Genomic DNA, 17,654 nt, shown 5'->3' with positions numbered 1-17,654 from the left:
GGACACTGATACATGCTAGGACACTGATACATGCTAGGACACTGATACATGCTAGGGACACTGATACATGCTAGGGACACTCTATTGTTCACATTTAAATGGCTACCTTTATGTTAGGTGAATTCTACGTTTAGAAGCCTTATAAGTGATGGTATGATGTCTTACTTGGGTACCAGTTTTCAATACAATTAGGGTAAAATTTCCATTATATACTGTCACCTGTGTTTGATATAGTGGCTCAGTGAAAATTCAGCTTAATTCATTCTTACATCTGGAACCACATTGCTGGTCCAGAATCAAGGAAGCAAGAGTTACTATGGAACAGATGCAATAGAGTTTAAGTTCTAATGGTGGTAATACGTGCCTCCAATCCTTCCTCTTTTCTCAGGTAGTACACTGTTCACTTAGCTTTGCTTGGGAGGTTTCAGATATACAGGCAAGCACCAGCATTTCAGTGGGAATAATGTTGCTTTAGTAGGACCAGTAGTTTATTAGTTCAGAGACCAAGAGTAGGGCGGGTAGCAGGACATTTCTGAAGTAGGAAGAATATTGCATGAGCAGCTCGATAGGAGAATTACCACTCCCATTTCCTCAGTGGTTCAGGGGTCATCATAGTATTGCAGTAAAATCCTGTTTATTAGTATCCACTGGATGAAATGTGAGACGTTTGGATTCTGAAGACAGGAATATTGCATATTTAAAGAGGCTGTGTATTTTATGTTTAGATCCATATGACTGTATATGTTCATTTATTTGTATGTATGTAGGTGTGCCACTGAATACATCCTTAGCTGTCCATTAAATGAAGTTAGACACATGTCCCTGGATATTTTACATAACTTGACATTCCACAGTAAAAGTTCAAACACTGAAAAAATTTAGAACTTGTAGTCCCAGATTTTTTTTAAAGAAAGTTTAGAAGTAAAATAATATTTTTCCAGAAGCAGAGCCTAAGAATTCATCAAGTGCCAGACACCACTTTTGGGCTTTCTGTTTATTTTGAGGCAGGGTCTTTCTATGTTCACTAGAACTCTCTCTGTAGTCTAGGATGGTTTTAAACTCAGAGATCCATATGCCTCTCCCTTCCAAGTGCTGGGGTTAAAATCATGTGTTGCCAGGCCTGGCCAGATGCACATTTTTATACTTTCTTCCCAAGGATGGGCAAGCCTTATTATCTTTCTCAAATATATTTAAAAATCTCTCTTTTGGACTAGAGAGATGGGTCAGCAGTTAAGAGCCCTGACTGCTTTTCCAAAGGACCTTTTCTCAGAACCCACATGACAGGTAACTGTCTCTAACTCCAGAGTCTTCCTTGCATGCCAGGCAGGCATTTGGAGCCTAACGTTTGGACAAAAACCCATATACTTTTTTTTCTCTCTGAAACAGGGTTCTTTGTGTAGTCCTGATGTCCTAGAACTCACTCTATAGAGCTGGCTGACTTCAAACTCAGATCTGCCTGCCTTTCTCTGCCTTCTGAGTGCTGGGATTAAAGGTGTATGCCACTGCTGCCCAGCATGCACATACACATACGCACACACGCACGCGCGCGCGCGCACACACACACGCACACACACACACACACACACACACAATTTATGGGTCTCTTTTTTTATCCCAACTCTTGGATTTATAACTTTTCATCTTACTGTATTAGAGTTTAAGTTAGCTTCATGTTAAAATCAAATAAGATCAAACTGAGGTGTAGATGTTTTGTAGATGTTTTAGAACCTTTGATCTGGTTGTTCCACCCACCTTCAGCTGAAACAAGGGCCATTACACCAAGTATTTGCATATCCTTGGTGGCCTCTGAGGGGCTTTGGGAATGCCAAATCTTAGCGTCAAAATCTTTCCACAGGTGATATTTTGGTATGACCTGTATTCTGTAGTAAAATTTTAGGTAGATATTTTTTCCTTCCTCATATCAGGAAAAGGTTTACATTCCAAGCCTGTTGACTGACCTGGGAGCCAAACCTGTTCTCTCCTAGTGACAACTGCTGTCTCCGTTTCCAGGGTTACTTCATGACAAGCTGGGCTCCTATAATGTGGCCTTTTATCTTGCTGGAATCCCTCCCTTTGTTGGAGGCATTGTGCTCTGTTTAATCCCGTGGATCCATAGTAAGAAGCAGAGAGAGATGAGTAGAAGCCCTGGAGGGGAGAAGATGGAGAAGATGCTGGAGAACCAGAACTCTCTGCTGTCAAGCTCCTCCAGGATCTTCAAAAAACAATCAGACTCTATTATTTAATGCCAGACATACCTCCACCTGACTGGATTTGCTTTTGAAGTTTCCCTTTTATATGAATTGCAAATTTCCTATTTTTTTAATCATCCTTGGAATAGCACAAATGGGAAATGGAGCCTTTATCTCCACGGGAGCCATTTTCTCTCCCCAAACAGCTTTGGTACTCCCAGGAACTGGGAAGAGACTGTTACAGCATCGTATCTGGAAGCTGAACTCGAGAACTCAAAGCTGTCTTAGTGGCAGGCAGCCGTGAAGCCATGGATGCTGTGTAGCCGGCCCAGACACGCACAGTGGACTTCGAGCTACGTGAAAGGGTAGCAGTTTGGTTCATACCGGAAGTATTTTGTTGGTTGCTTCATTTGGTGTTTTTAGTTCCAGTGTTTTAGTTTCTTCTGCATTTTGTAACTTTTTGCAAAATTCAAGCCTGGATCCTAGATAATAACCTAAACCTCAAGTCTGTTGAATGACCTAAGCTATGAAAGTGGGTGATTCTGATGTGCTCCGGTGTCATGGGACACCCAGCATGTCTGAGATGATGGGGCCTCTCATAGGCAACCCTCGGGCGTTTCTTCTGCTCACCTTTGTTCCCTTTGGTCTGTAGTGTGTTTTACTCCAGTAGCCAGAAACACACCAAATTTCTGATTTTGTGTAGACAATAAAGTAAATAGAATGTATAAAAGCTTTCCTGGTAATTTTAACAGGGTTTTTCTGACTTCTGGATTCATTGGTACTGTATTGTGAGTGTTTTAATGAGCATGTTATCAGTTGGTGTAATGGGCACCTATTGGAGGTAGGATAGACTGTTTTACACATTAGAAAAATATCTGATAGAAATCATTGCTTAAATCGACGTATGGAATTATGGTTCTAAAAGGTTAAATATACTTATGGAAAGAAATAATTCCTAAAATTTCAAAATAATTTTAGCAAAAATGTGCATTTGTGTGTACAGTCGTGTGCCAGTAACAGGGATACTGAGAAGCCTGATGGCCGGTGCTTTCCTTGTCTTGACGTCAGAGTTGATGGGCACAGAGTTGATGTGCACAGACTGAGGAGATGCCATGGTAACCAGCCGATAGGATTTGTTAGCACAGTATTACGTATGTACCTCTTTTGACTAAACAATCAGTGTGGTGTTTATCTGCCATGTGCTCCATATTAATTCCCACCATCCCCTATTTATGTCTAGACTGTAGAAACCAAGGTATTAGCTTTGAGGACCTAAAAATTAAAACCAAAGTCAGGCCATGGCCCATTACTCATTTATAAAAACAGGAATACATTCCCATGTCTTTGAAATTATATTTCAGACCTTTAAAGATTAAAATGCAAAGTATATTTAAATCATTAGCCTAGATGAATATTAAATCGTAGTTGAATGTAGCTTGCTTGTTCATGTGAAACGTATTATCTTTCCCTAAGCACTTCCGGGATCCTTCCAAGGTGATCTGGAAGGTGAGAAATAACCTTACTATCTCACTACCTGGCTCTCTCCCTTCTCTCTCTAGCTGGGGATGGGACTACCGGGAGAGAGCGCAGACTTGTGCTTGGTGCGGGAGGTAGAAGGCAGAGGAAGTGAGGCTGCCACCGGAAACCTGGGAGACTTTTCCTCTCCATAGCAGGCTTTCTCACCTGCCACCGTGGAAGTAACAGCCTACATGCTAAATGTACAATTTCTTTTAAGGGGGTTTGAATAACTGTAATTTATTTATTATTTATTTATCATGACATGGAGTCTAAATAGATCAGATTGGCCTTCAACTCTTTCCTGTTGCTTCAGACTTGTGTAGGAATTGCTGGGGTGTGCTGGCATGTGTGGCAGTGATTTTGATTTTGAAGGTACGAGCTTACAAGGCTATATACATGCAGCTGTTTTCTTTTTGAGGCAAGGTCTCACTAAGGAGCCTAAGCTGGCCTGGAGCTCACTATGTAGCCCAGACTGGCTCAAACTCACAGAGCTCCTTTAGGTTTTTGGAAGCAGTCTTGATATGTGGTCCAGGAGGAACTGGAACTTGAGGTCTTCCTGCTTCAGCTTCCTAAATAGAGGAATCACAGGTGAATCACAGCTGTGTGCCCACCTTCAGCATACTACTGCACCCAATGTTTTTCTGTTTTAAATTGAAGGGTCTTTGGCAATTTGTTTGCAAAAGGTTCTCTTTCAGGAGGTATGTATATATGTATACACACACACACTGGTTTTTCCAGACAAAGGTTTCTTTGTGTAGCCTTTGCTGTCCTGGAACTCCCTCTGTAGAGCAGGCTGGCCTCCATCTCCTAGAGATCTGCCTGTCTCTGCCTCCCAAGTGCTGGGATTACAGGTATGCTGGGATTACACTCCCTGGCTCAGGAGGAAAATATCTTAACCATATTGTCCTTTCTTTCTTATTTTAGAGAAGGTTTTACCATGTAACCCTGGCTGGCCTGGAACTCAGAGAGATCATCTGCCTCTGGCTCCCCTGCTGGGTTTAATGCTGTGCACTATAACTCCTGGCTTCTGTCTCCTTGAGTGTTGAGTTCAGGCACACGGGGTTAACACATGGGAGAGAGGTGCTTTTCCAAGTAGCACAGGGAACATGACATGAATTTGTCTTGTTGGAGGTTTACAAATACTTTCACCAAGTCTAACAGTAGCATAGGTATACAAGCCAGAAGTTCCCAACCTAATTTCTGTTTCTCACTAAATCTAACTATAGGTATCTCTCAGTTTCAGCGCGTTCTGGAGGGAGAATGCCTTGTAGTCATGAAGCAGCTTGTACATAATAGGGACTCTCAGCACAAAATAATGTTGAGAAGCCATGTTAGAGCTGGGAAGCCACCAGGAGATTGGGAATGGCAATTGTTCTAAAGTACGTGATGTTTTCAGCATACAAGTAACTAGAGACAACTTGTTAAATTACTTTTAAAGATTTATTTTATGTATGTATGTGTTTGTACAGGTAGCCACAGAGGCCAGAATGGGGCATCCTATCCCTTGGAGCTAGAGTTCGGGTGTTGTGAGTAGCTGGGATCTGAACTCCAGTCCTCTGGTGGAGTGGTGAATGCTCCCCACCTCCAAAAAAACAAAAGAGACAAGTCTTTCTATGTAGCCCTGGCTGACCTAGAAATCACTGTGTAGATCAGGCTAGCTTCTAGCTCAAGATACCTGTTTGCTTCTGCCTCCCTCGTGCTGGGATTTAAGGCGTGCGCCACCACCTAGCTGCTGTAAGCACTCAACTTCCCAGCTGATGAGTGTTTTATATGTGTGCGAAGGCATAAGCCTTCCTGAGACCTTCCCTGCTGGGTGAAGGAGACTTTCATAATACAGTCTGCACTGCAATACTGTCTTTAGGTCCTAGGATGTGTTACTGTGTTATAATTTACTCCCTCACAATGCACAGGACTGCAGCGGGTGCCTCTACTAAAAATTAGATCAAGGTTGCTATTAAACTTCATATTCCTTTCAAAATTTTTTTATTAAAAAGATTTACTTTTTGTGTATGGATGTTTTGCCTACATGTATGTGTGTGCTTTCAGAGGCCAGGAGAGTGCCTCATGTCCTCCCAGAACTGGAGTTACAGGAGGTTGTGAGCCACCCTGTGGGTGCTGGGAACAGAACTCAAGTCCTTTTCAAGAGCACCAAGTGCTCTGAACTGTTGAGCCACCTCTCCAGACCCAATATATATATATAATATATATATATTAAAAACTGTAAGACAATGGAAAAGACAAAACCATACATGTATTTTATACATACATTTGAGGAATTTTACATATGAAGCTATTACTGAGTTCAAATACATGGCAGGATCCGGTTTTTGTTAACACTCAATGATTTAAGTTTTATTTACAAGAAATTGACCACCAAATTAAGCCTTTGTAATGAACATGGCCTCCTAAGAGAATAACTTTAAAGAAAAGCCCCTCATTAGTGTTTCTAGCACAGAGTGTAAAACACTCATGGATTGGGGATATCTCAATGTGGTAGGCCACTTGCCCTGCGTGCCCAAAGCCCCAGACTCATGACAAGAAGTCAGAAGGAAAAGAAAAAAAGGGATATTTATCTTATAATTGGATTTGATTAAGGAGATATTTTGAACATTTAAACTATTTAATTTTTTCAGCCTAAAGTCAATTTTTTGAGTCATTGGTCTTAAAATTTGAATATTGAGTTACTTACTGAGTATTTTTGTAATCTGAAAAAAATTCTCATTGAAAGTATCCTTGTTTGGGGACTTGGAGAGATGGCTCAGCAACTAAGAACACTTGACTGCTCTTCAAAAGGACCTGGGTTCATTTCTTGGGACCCACACGGCAGCTCACAACTGTCTGTATCTCCAGTTCCAGGGGATCTGACACCCTCTCACAGGTACATATATAGGCAAAATACCAACATACCTTAAATAAAAATAAATAATTTAAAGAAAGAAAAAATGATAGTTCACTTTTTTAAAGTATTTACTTATTTATTATTTACACAACGTTCTCTCTGTGTATTTGTCTGCATGTCAGAAGAGGGCACCAGATCTAATTATAGATGGTTGTGAGCCACCATGTGGTTGCTGGGAATCGAACTCAGGACCTCTGGAAGAACAGCCAGTGCTCTTAACCTCTGAGCTGTCTCTCCAGTCCCTGACAGACTAAAACTGCACCTGGGCCAATGTCCATAAACCTCAGTTACATGCTTGTGATCAACAGTGTTGGGCTCCTGCTTGGTGCTCCTAGCACCATGCTTATGACAATGTCAGACTCACCAAAATGTCACCAAAAGGTACCTGGAGGCCCCAGTTTATGAGCTTCTGTAAGCAGGATTCAGACAACCGAAGGTCATGGGGGTTAGTGTAGTCCTGCCTTCTTTCACAGACTTTGCCTCAACTGTTTCATAAGAATGAGAAAACCTCACTGCCAATGTTGTCTTTTTAGCTAGAAAGAGCATGCGTTCCCAGCTGGGTCTGTTGGGTTCGCTGTTAATTATTGTGAGTTACGTGTGCAAGGAGGGTCTTACTGATCATATCCCAGAGTTCCTCCCACAGCAGCTTCTGATGTAGGGATTAATTGGGGGAGCCAAAGACCCGACAGTTATAAAGGTACCGTGTCGCGCGAAATAGCGCTGCATTTTATCCGCTTCTCCCGTCAGGTTGTTTCAGCTTGAAAGTTAGAGCTACAATAGACTGAACTTCGCAGTATTGAGAAAAAGACTGTCTGTTTTAAGTATCTCTTGGCATCTTCTTACTATTTCTACTTATATTTTATCTTAATGTTTATCTGAAAAATTTAATTATTTTATATAGTTTGAAGGTTCAAACTCTCTTAGCAAAACCAAATATTCCAGACGTACCTAGCGCTCCATGTGAGCGTGCTCTCCCGGTCCTCTCTCCTCCTCTCTCCGCTTCCCTTTCACTTTCATCCCCCCATCTCCCCGCCTCTCCTACGTGGGGTGCCATCCTTCCTATAGATGTGTAAATATAGCTAACTGTGTGAAAGTGCCATGCTTGGACTGACCAGCACGGATATTTTCCTAGTTTTGAGAAATTCTGCTTCTTTTAAAGTAATATACTTTGTAATTGATTTTTTTAAAAAAATGTGATTTATATATTTCATATGCAGACAACCAAAACCTTTTTAATGAAGAGTGCTTTGTAATTTGGAGAATACAGTCATTTTACTATGGGGAAATGTGATTCTCTCAGTAAATGCAATAAAAGTTTTAGCAAATTCCTGTAAGACCTTGTGATTGTATTTATGGAATTCCCGGGGCAGGGGACTTAACAGTCTGTGTTTTATACTGTATGTTTTCCTGTGTTTGGATATTGCCATTTCCCAGGGAAGGGAAGGCCTCGACATGTTCTAAAAGCTAAAAGCCCTAAGCGTAGAGGCTATGCCCAGGGTTTTGTCCATGCTAAGCAATGCTCCGACCCTGGTTGCACCCAGCCCCAGCACTTATTTCAGCGAGTAGTATGTGGCTCTGTGGATCAATTCTTCACCTGTGAATCAGGCTTCCAGAACTCCAAACCTCCCTGGTTCTCCTGGCTCCAGGCCACTCCTTTCCTGTGTCCTAGTCATCTTCTGAGGATTGGGATTGCGCCAGGACCTAACTTTTGACACACAGATCCCTTGGAGGTTGGGTGCTCATGGGTCCCAGCTCTCAGTCTCCTGCCTCAGCTTCCCAAGTACTGGAATTATAAGCATGTGCCCTCCTGCTCAGTCAGACTCCTCCATACTCTCCTAGCCTCAGTTTCTAGAGTGCTGACATAGCCTCTCTTCCTTGACGCCCCTAGTCTTGTGTTTCCCACCTTAATGTCTCAGTAACAGGGCTTAACCAGTTCATGCCAAACTGAGCTTGTTTCTTTCAGTTCATGGAGACTTTATAGTTGCATGGACTAAAGCATCACCTGCACAGCCATGTTCCTCTCATATCCACTAACAATCACCAGCAGGTCCTGTTGGCACCGTCCCTAATATATCCAGAATTTCTCCCCTCCCCACACAGAGACAAGTCATAATTTATGTGTTTGTCTGCCCTGTGGTTTTTCTGCTGTCTGGCAGGGAATATTCTACCATTGAACTGCTTGAATTAGGAAATCTTTTTAAGCAAGAAATAAGAGTGTGTCAGCCTGGCGAGTGAGGCTGTGACACAGGGGCCCGGAAGAATCGGTGCGGGTGCTGTGGACACAGGAAAACAGTAGCATAGCTACCCATTCCTCCTTGAGACAAAGGCTGCGTTCATGAGAGGTGACGTGAGGGAAACCAGACACTAATGGACTGGCTTATGAAAGCCATTAAAGGGCGTTTGGTCCACCACAGCTGAGATCATCACAAATATTACAGCTGGGGACAGAGAGGAAAGACAGTTTTTTTTCTATCAAAAGTGGCTAGCCTGTCAAGGACCGATATTTTATAAATACCCCCCCCCCTTTACAGGATTTTCATGTAAAGGAGATCAAATCTTTTACTCTCCTGAACTTGGCAAGACTCCTGTTTCTCAAGGGTCTGTGCTGCACTCTGGAACTCAGTCATAGCAGCCAATCTCTTCCCATTTTTCTTCAGAGCTCTTTCCAAATTAACCAATCAGGAGCAGACTGTGAGGGTGAACCTCAGCCAATGAGAAAGGGCCAGGCTCCTTAAGGGAGTCTTTTAGACAGAGACCATCTTGGCTGTGTGTACTGCTTGCTTGCCTGGTGTGGGCCATGATGCCCCCTTTTTACAAAAATAATTGTCTTGCCATTGTTTTGTTTACTTTCTTTGTGCAAACTCCTCAGTGAATGGGGTGTGGAAGAAGCAACATTCAATGCTCAGTTTACTGCCAGATAAAACAGCTTACAGGGTGGGGAAGAAAGAACTTGGCTCAGCAGAGATCCTGGACTGGCGTTAATCCCACTTGTCAAGAATAAGATCATTACCACAATTTTTGAGCCAAACTTGAAGCAACTTTTAATTAAATACAAAAGATCAGAATGATGGACTCTGACCCATTCCTGGGATCCCAGAAAATGACAATCAGTCACGTTTTGCAGAGGCTTGAAAAGACAAACCCATCAGGCTACATATTTCCCAACTGGTCCAATCAGGGGCAAGCATACATCCTGACATCTTTCCTGCCCACATACTTCCTGCCTACCTGTGATAAGCCCATCTGGTGCAGTTGGGGGCAAATGAACTTGTTTAAGGGAGCAAACACATATGGCTTGTTATCTGCCAAAAACAACAGCCTCCAGCACATCTGTCCTTGGGCAAGGGGCTTGCAGGTTAGAGGTATTTTGCTTATGTCTTACTCTCAGGCATTGAAGGAGTACCTCCAAGTGTTCAAATGCAAGAACATACCTTGCTGACAGCCAAACTTGTAAGAGTCACCCTGTTGGGTATTGGTTTAAACACACAAAGGGGTCATGGAAGGAAGCTAAGAGTTGCCACTGTCTGGTGGGGCTATGTAGTGATAAGGAGTGGAGGGCCACTTCTTGCCACCCGGCTAGCTTTACCCAAAATAATTACACGGAAACTGTATTCTTTTAAACACTGCCTGGCCCATTATCTCTAGCCTCTTACTGGCTAACTCTCACATCTTGATTAACCCATTTCTAATAATCTGTGTAGCACCACAAGGTGATGGCTTACCGGGAAAGATTCAGCACGTCTGACCTGGTGGCTGGCTTCATGGCGGCTGATCAACTATGCTTTCTTTCTCCCAGCATTCTGTTCTGTCTACTCCACCTATCTAAATTCTGCCCTATCAAAAAGCCAAGGCAGTTTCTTTATTAACCAATGAGAGTAACACATAGACGGATGACCCTCCTCCATCAGGGCTAGAGTTCCTACAGCGAGCCCAGTTACAATGGGGAACCCTAGCAGTTGTGAAGATGCTGGTGCCAGGGGACAGTCAGCAGAAACACCAGCCACCATGAAATGGAGGCAGCTGGGACCAAGATGGATGGTCCAGAGAGGGGACCCAAGCTCTCTGGGAAATCTCAGAGGAATTGTGAATGAATCCCAGGTGTTGAAAGTTGAATGGTTTGTACTTTTGGAACTTGTTTTTGTCCTGTGCAGGTTGTGGTTGTGCCCTGTATCTTCCCTCTTGAAATAAAAAGGGTTCTTTAGATATTGTAGGAGCACAGCTGAGATATTTTAAACTTCTTTAAAGGGAAATTTTGGAGTTTTACAAAAATTTAAATAAAAAACCTAGAAACAGTTTTTAAAAATATTTAAACTTACAAGGCTATGTGACATTTTAAATTTATAAGTTATTTTATTACGATATCTTTATTAATATGAAATCTTTTGGGGGGTGTTGAGACAGGGTTTCTCTTTAACTTTGGAGCCCTGGAACTCACTCTGTAGATCAGTCTGGCCTCGACCTCATAGAGATCCGCCTGTCTCTGCCTCCCAAGTGCTAGGATTAAAGGATGTACCACCACCCATCTTTAATATGTAATCTTGATAAATACAAAATAAAAGGCTAAAATTAGGGCCACAGCTATGAGTATTAAATACTTAACCCTAGAAACTGGGATATTCCTACCTTGTGATGCAGCATGATAGTAGACCTACTTCTTACATAAGGTCTATTCGGGCTAACAGAGACTGGTTTAAGAATGAACGTCTAACCTCCTCGTCTTTACTAACTTTGTTAAGCTTTAACTATTTTGATAAACTGAGTCAGACAAGAAACATATTCTGTAATGCACTGAAAGGACCAGGAAAGTAAAGTTGCCATTCTCCCTATGGATTGTCGTCATGATTTAAGGTTTTATTTTAATACTAAAAGAGCTTCAACTCAGAAACTGTTATTTTTTTAAGGCTCAAATGGAGATACAGCTGTAAAATCCTAATCTTGGAAGGGTTACTAGCTTACTATAAACTGTTAAAGATAATTAAGACATGCAAGTGCCCCAGTTTTAATGTAGCAGGGAGGGACTTGGTCTTGCCCCAACTTAATGTGCCTGATTTTGATGACTCTCCATGGGATGTTAGAATGAACAGTTCTTGCTGTTTCTTAGGTAAACATTACAGTGAATGGTTGCTTCTCGAAGTACTTTGAGGAGTCATAGTGGAAAATGGTAAAAAAAAAAAATTCTTTGTGGAAAACAGTAATGTTTCCCATGATTTGTAGAATTGCTTTCTGAAGGTGCATTGCGGCCTTTGAATGACTTTGGTCACAGAGGCCTTTGGCACACTTGAGGCTCTTAGATTATTATGTATTGCAAATGGTATGCAATAAAGAACTGAAGTCATGAGGACATATAGCAAGACATATAGATAAGTAGGACCTAGGTTTGAGGAACTACTTACCCAAAAACCTTGTGAAATTATCAATAAATATGCCTTTGTATGGCTGTTGGGGTTCAGTTCATCAGAGGCTGGACCTTCCTGTTGGGACCTTTTGGAGTCCTGGCTTCTGGCTGCTCTCCCCCCACTAGTGACCTTTTCTTGCTCTTTTGATTTGAGCTTCTGAGAGCTGTGTCAAAGCTGTTTGCCAACCCTGCTTCCTGAGCACGCATTGCCCTGGCTTTGACTGAGGATCAGGTGATGAGGTCTTCACCTGTTGGCCCACCTGGATGGGTTAGGTATAAAACCTCCGTGGTGCTGTTCAATAAAGAGCTTCTTCTACCAGCAGCTTGAGAGGTGTGTGCGTGTTCAATCCTGATGTCCTTCGCTCGGTTTCGGTTCTAGGCCATGTAGGTGCAGCAAGAGGAGATCCCACCGAGATGGGGAACTAGGGAACGCTGAGAGGTCACCCTCGGGAATGGTGAGGGCGGATTGAAGAATGGTATGTGTATTTTCATCCTCAGAGACACTCTGAGGGATGCCCTCCAAAACAGGAGACAGGAGGGTGACTTGAAAGGCTTCAAAAAGGAAAAGAGTAAAAGAATACAAAAAAGAGTAAAAACAGTACAAAAAGAAGGAAAAAAATGACAGAGTATAGCCCCAGAGATGAAGGAAAAGAGTAAGTTTAAAAGACAGATTAAAAGGAGTACCCCCAAGAATGCAGCACCTCCACTCAGCAGGAAGCAGACAGACAGATTGACGATGCCCAAATTCCCTAAAAGATTGTCAAGGAGAAGAAAACAAGGATAAAAAAGGGGGTGAGATGTTGGGAGCTGTGAACCTCCCAGATCCTGAATTTCCTGTAAACAACTTGTAATGCTTGCAGCTGCTCTGAGCACAAGACCCTCAGGAGTTCCTGATGGCAGGGGAGTGGTTTCTAGTGGGTTTGGCTGGGTGTGACTATCAGTTAAGGATCTCTATATAAACTGCCCATGGACACAATAAAGGGGGCATTCTTGTTTCAAGGATGACCCGTGTCTCTGTGTGTTTCAATCTCTAGCCCCTTGCCCGGTTCACAAACTGTATGGTAGTGCATAGAACACAGACAGGCGTGGTACGCTACTGGTGTCAGAGGTCCTTCTGTTTATGTGTTGCTTTCATTGGTTAATCAATAAAGAAACTGCTTGGCCTGATAGGGCCGAACTTAGGTAGGCAGAGAAGACAGAACTGAATTCTGGGAGGAAGGAAGCAGAGTCAGGGAGAGACACCATGAAGCCACCAGAGACAGACGTGCTGACTCTTTCCCGGTAAGCCACTGCCACGTAGTGATACAGATTAATAAAAATGGGTTAAACCAAGATGTGAGAGTTAGCCAATAAGAGGCTAGAGATAATGAGCTAAGCAGTAATTTAATGAATACAGTTTCTGTGTGACTATTTCTGGGCGGCTGGGACAAAGGGCCCCCGCTCTCCTTGTAACAACACTACACCTTCCTGCTGTCACATAGACATCAAAATTTCATTTTGAAATGACTTCCTTCTTCCACCAATCCACACAACACAAACACCCTAATGGTCTGAATGTGGGTTAAGGGATCTGGGGGGAGGGTGACAAAGGAGGAAGACAAGAGGGGGCTGGGGAGAGTGAACACAACATGCTCTACACTGCACTATACAAGTGTGGAATTGTCAGAGAACAAATTCAGTCACTTTTAAACAGCAGGTTAAGGAAGCTGGAGTTATTTAATTTTGAAGTAAAACCACCGTGTCAAGAAGTAAGCTTACCACTAGGACAGTTCATGGAGTTTCCCTAGAGTCCGCATTAACTTCGGTGAGGGAGGGAACAGAGTGAGACAGAGAGCTGACAGTCTGGGAAAGGAGATGGGGAGAAATGGAGTCACCAAAGGAGGACCCCAACATCAAAGGGCAGGTCCAGTGGAAATGACGGAGAGGAAAACAGGACACATCACTCTGGGAGGGGTGCAGCCCCAGCTCTCACCAGCCCCAGGAAGGCGGCATACAGGACCGCGATGGAGAACCAGTGTAGCACGCTCCTGGCCTGGCCACTTCTCCGGGAGGTCGGCCGGGGAACTTGCTCTCTGCCCAGGTCTCTGCCTGGTGGAGCCAATCTTGGGTCCGGCGCTCCCAGTCTTCAGGTCCAGTTCCAGCTTGGCGGCTGCGGAGAAAAGGGCAAGAAAGGGGAAGGCTGGATTTTAATATTTTGAAGTCAAGCCTTTGCCAGAGATGATGTTTCGAGTGTTGGTGTTAAGCCTGTGGAAGTGAAGTTGTGTGGCAGTGGCGTGGATACTGAATCTTAGAGCAAAGCCATTGACTGGAGCAGGGGCTGGGTGTCCAGGAATGATCTGGGAGGTCCACGGACAGCTGTGACATGCACAGACAAAGGTGGTAGAGACTCCAGCTCCTGAGAGAAAGGGGGCAGGGGAGGCTTTGGAGTATAAAGGCGAGCGTCTATCTTTGGAAGGACTGAAAAAGACAGCTGACTCTGAAAAAGAATTTTTAAAACCCAGAATTTTAACTTTTTATGTTTATCTATAAGAGACTGAGAACTTTCAATACTAATTGGCACTATGAGTTATAATTCTCAAGTTAGGTTTTATGAATATGTTAGAATTATTCTGCTTTTCCATAAAAAATTGTTTGATCCTGCTTAGGATCATTAACAGTTTGTTGTAATTTTTCTTTTCCTGATTTCTCCAATGGTCTGTGTGGCCAGCATAATCTGGTATGTAAATATCTATTGGATTAAATGGCATCACAGATAACGAAAATTTCCCCTTTTTAGTGTCACTAACCATAAATAATGCCTTGTTCTGTAGTTAGAATTCAGCCAATAATCAGCAACCCTTGACAGAAGTCAGCAACTGGGTAATCAACAGGAATAGGGTTTTTTGTTTGTTTGTTTTCAACAACAACAACAACAACAACAAAACCCTTCCGATCTGGTTCCTGACCAACGGTCTTCTGAAAGAATGTTCGCTGTTGAAGTCATCAGTGATGGAGAGAGCAAGGAGGTTTTCGGGTGGATAGAACACAGATAGTTGATAAACACACCGCATTGTTGGCTTGAGTACAGCAAATGGAACAGAGCTGACGCCCGGTAACGGCACAGCCTCGCATCGGACATGACTTTACTCAGCAGTCATGGCAATCAGTGTCAGGCTCCAGTCATTTGCGAGAATTTGAGCTGATGTGCGTTTGAAACCCCAATTTTGAACCAATACGTGTGCCTTGAGCTATTTGGCTGTTGACGAGGCCAGTGACTGCTGACTGATCTTGGTTTTCTCGATGGCTGGATCCTCTCCTGACACCTAGCTATGTTGACAGCAGGGTGTGGCGAGCATCGATATGGCTCCAGGAGCCTGTTCCAGAGCAAGTGATTGTAGCCTGAAAGCTGAAAAGCAGACCGCGAGGGCTCAAGAGTGGACAGAAGGCAGGGATGGGGTCTTGTGAGGACGACCTCCGCTCCTGCACACACCGGTTCCCTAAAGCTTAGCAGCACGCGCTGTTTAGGGGCTGTTGCCAGGCTGCAGCTGCAGCTCAAACTCGCGGAAAGTTCGGTTTCCTAGGCAACCACCATGACTTCCTGGCCGACTCTCCCCATTGGTTGGCCAGAGCCTGACTCTGTCACGAGAACCCAGGCTATTTTGCAAGATGGAGAGTGAAGGTTCTGGGCGGCGGGCTGGGGCTCCAGGGTCGAAGTCCAGCAGCCGCAGGAGGTCCTGAGTCGGGACGGTCCCTGGGGGAAGGTGGAGTCTGGAGGAGCCCAGCGCAGAGCCCGGGAGGGTCCGCCCGCAGCAGGAGCTCTCCGCAGCCGCCAAGCTGGAACTGGACCTGAAGACCCGGAGCGCCGGGCCCGCGGCTGGTGCCCAGCGGCTCCACCAGGCGGAGACCCTGGCAGAGAGCAAGCCGGCCGCTGCGACCTCCTGGAGGAGTGGCCGGGCCAGGAGCGTGCTGCGCTGGTTCTCCACCGCGGTCCTGTATGCCGCCTTCCTGGGGCTGGTGAGAGCTGGGGCTGCACCCCTCCCAGAGTGATGTGCGAGCCTCGGTCAAGGGACCTGACTGTCCCAGCTGGACTCTCACCTTTGCTACCTGCACGTTGTGTGACCTTGGGCATTTTAGTTAATCCGCTGGGGCTTTGGTTTCATCAACTAACACAATTTTAATCATGGTGGGTCACTGTCAAGAGCATGATTGATTTTGCATAAGATGCCCCCACCCGCATGGCCATCTTTGTCTGCTCCTCTGAGTACTGGGGAGACAGAAAGGAGGTTGCCAAGGTCTGTAGTCACTGTCCTTAATTATTATACAAAAAAAAATCTACTTTGGGGGGAATCTTCTCTTTCTGGTGCCTTGACTAAATTACGCCAAACAGTTGATTATACAGATGGGGAAATAATAACAAGAGAAAAAATTATTTTTCTCTACCATACCGGTAGCTGCTTAAGTGGCAGAGGCTGGTCCTCAACTCATCCCGTAGCTGATGATGGACCTTGAACTCCTGATCCTCCTGACCTCCACACAAGGTGCTGGGATAATGGGGGTGTGTCAGCATGTTTGGTCTGTGAAGAACAGTGAATGAACCCAGGGCTTTACAGAACCTAGGCAAGTACTCTACATACTTGCCGTTAACTACATACCCATCCCCAAAGCTAAACACTCACAAACCAAGAACTCATACACTAACCAGAAACTATTAACTTTGAAGTGTGGATCTTCTGAACCTTCCGTAAAGCATAACGAGTAAGCTCTTCACCTGCGTTCTACTGCAGACATTGCTGAAGTCTGTGCAATGTTTTCTTTCCAACTGGTCCCTATGACCATTTTAAGATTGGCTGTGGAGTTCTGACTTCCATTTGGACTCCACTTTCTTGATTTTGGTTGCAGCATCTGCTTTTTCCCCTTGTTCTTGTCATTTGAAAACCCGAAGGGTTTCCAAAATCTCCAAACCTACCAGCAGCTCACTGAAGCTCTGCCTGGCATCCTGCTGCTGACCCACACTCTGGGTGCGGGACGCGGCCGTGAAAGAACACGGTAGGCAAAGACCCACCCCAAGCTCTGTTCATGCTCCTCCCTGCCGAGCCCCGCACATGTTGGAGCGAAGGTCTAAGGATGCCACCGGAACAAGCAACAACCCAGTGGCTCCGAGAGATAGGGTTCCATCCTGAAAAAATCTGGACATGGCAGCCAGTGGTTCTGAGGGACCAGGGTCCCATCCTGAAAAAAATCTGGACATAGCAGCAGAAATCTCTCTTGTTTGAGAAACTACTCCAAAGTCCTTTAATTTACATGGCAAAAGCTCACAAGTAAAAGCCACCAACACAGGGTCATGCTTTTCTGCATTCAGACACACAGCAGACTGCCACAGGGGCTATAACTTGTCTTGATTGGAGACACTCCCTTAATGATTGAACAGCATTTATGGGGGGTGGGGTGGGGATGGAACCTCTGGTATCCTTCTTCTTCACAAACGTGAAATTGTTTAGGCACCTCCAGCAGCTCCTATACCCCAAGTCCATCTCAAGCAGGTTCTCGGCAATGGAACACAGCTCCCCAGAATGAAACAACCGCACTACCGATTGGGCTAAGAGTGGACCACAGGCTCAACAGTCAGGGAATCCCTCTCAGGAAGCAGATTAGCTCCTCGCTGCTTTCCAATGGT

At 44.3% G+C, this 17,654-nt stretch overlaps 1 protein-coding gene across 1 annotated transcript in view; it reads left to right on the top strand.

Annotated features, from left to right (window-relative positions):
• Nucleotides 1-4,423, top strand: part of Slc16a10 (solute carrier family 16 member 10) — a 90,627-nt gene extending 86,204 nt beyond the window's left edge. Inside the window, exon 6 of the mRNA XM_005363547.2 lies at nucleotides 2,011-4,423. Coding sequence (XP_005363604.1) covers nucleotides 2,011-2,243 — 233 coding nt within the window. The 3' untranslated portion in view covers nucleotides 2,244-4,423. The remainder of the gene's footprint in view (nucleotides 1-2,010) is intronic.
• The last annotated feature ends 13,231 nt before the right edge of the window (nucleotides 4,424-17,654 follow it).

This window comes from Microtus ochrogaster, linkage group LG9 (assembly GCF_000317375.1).
Source record: "Microtus ochrogaster isolate Prairie Vole_2 linkage group LG9, MicOch1.0, whole genome shotgun sequence".
Taxonomy (NCBI): domain Eukaryota; kingdom Metazoa; phylum Chordata; class Mammalia; order Rodentia; family Cricetidae; genus Microtus; species Microtus ochrogaster.
Note: the sequence above shows the minus strand (reverse complement) of the source record. Positions and strands in the feature narration are given on the sequence as shown.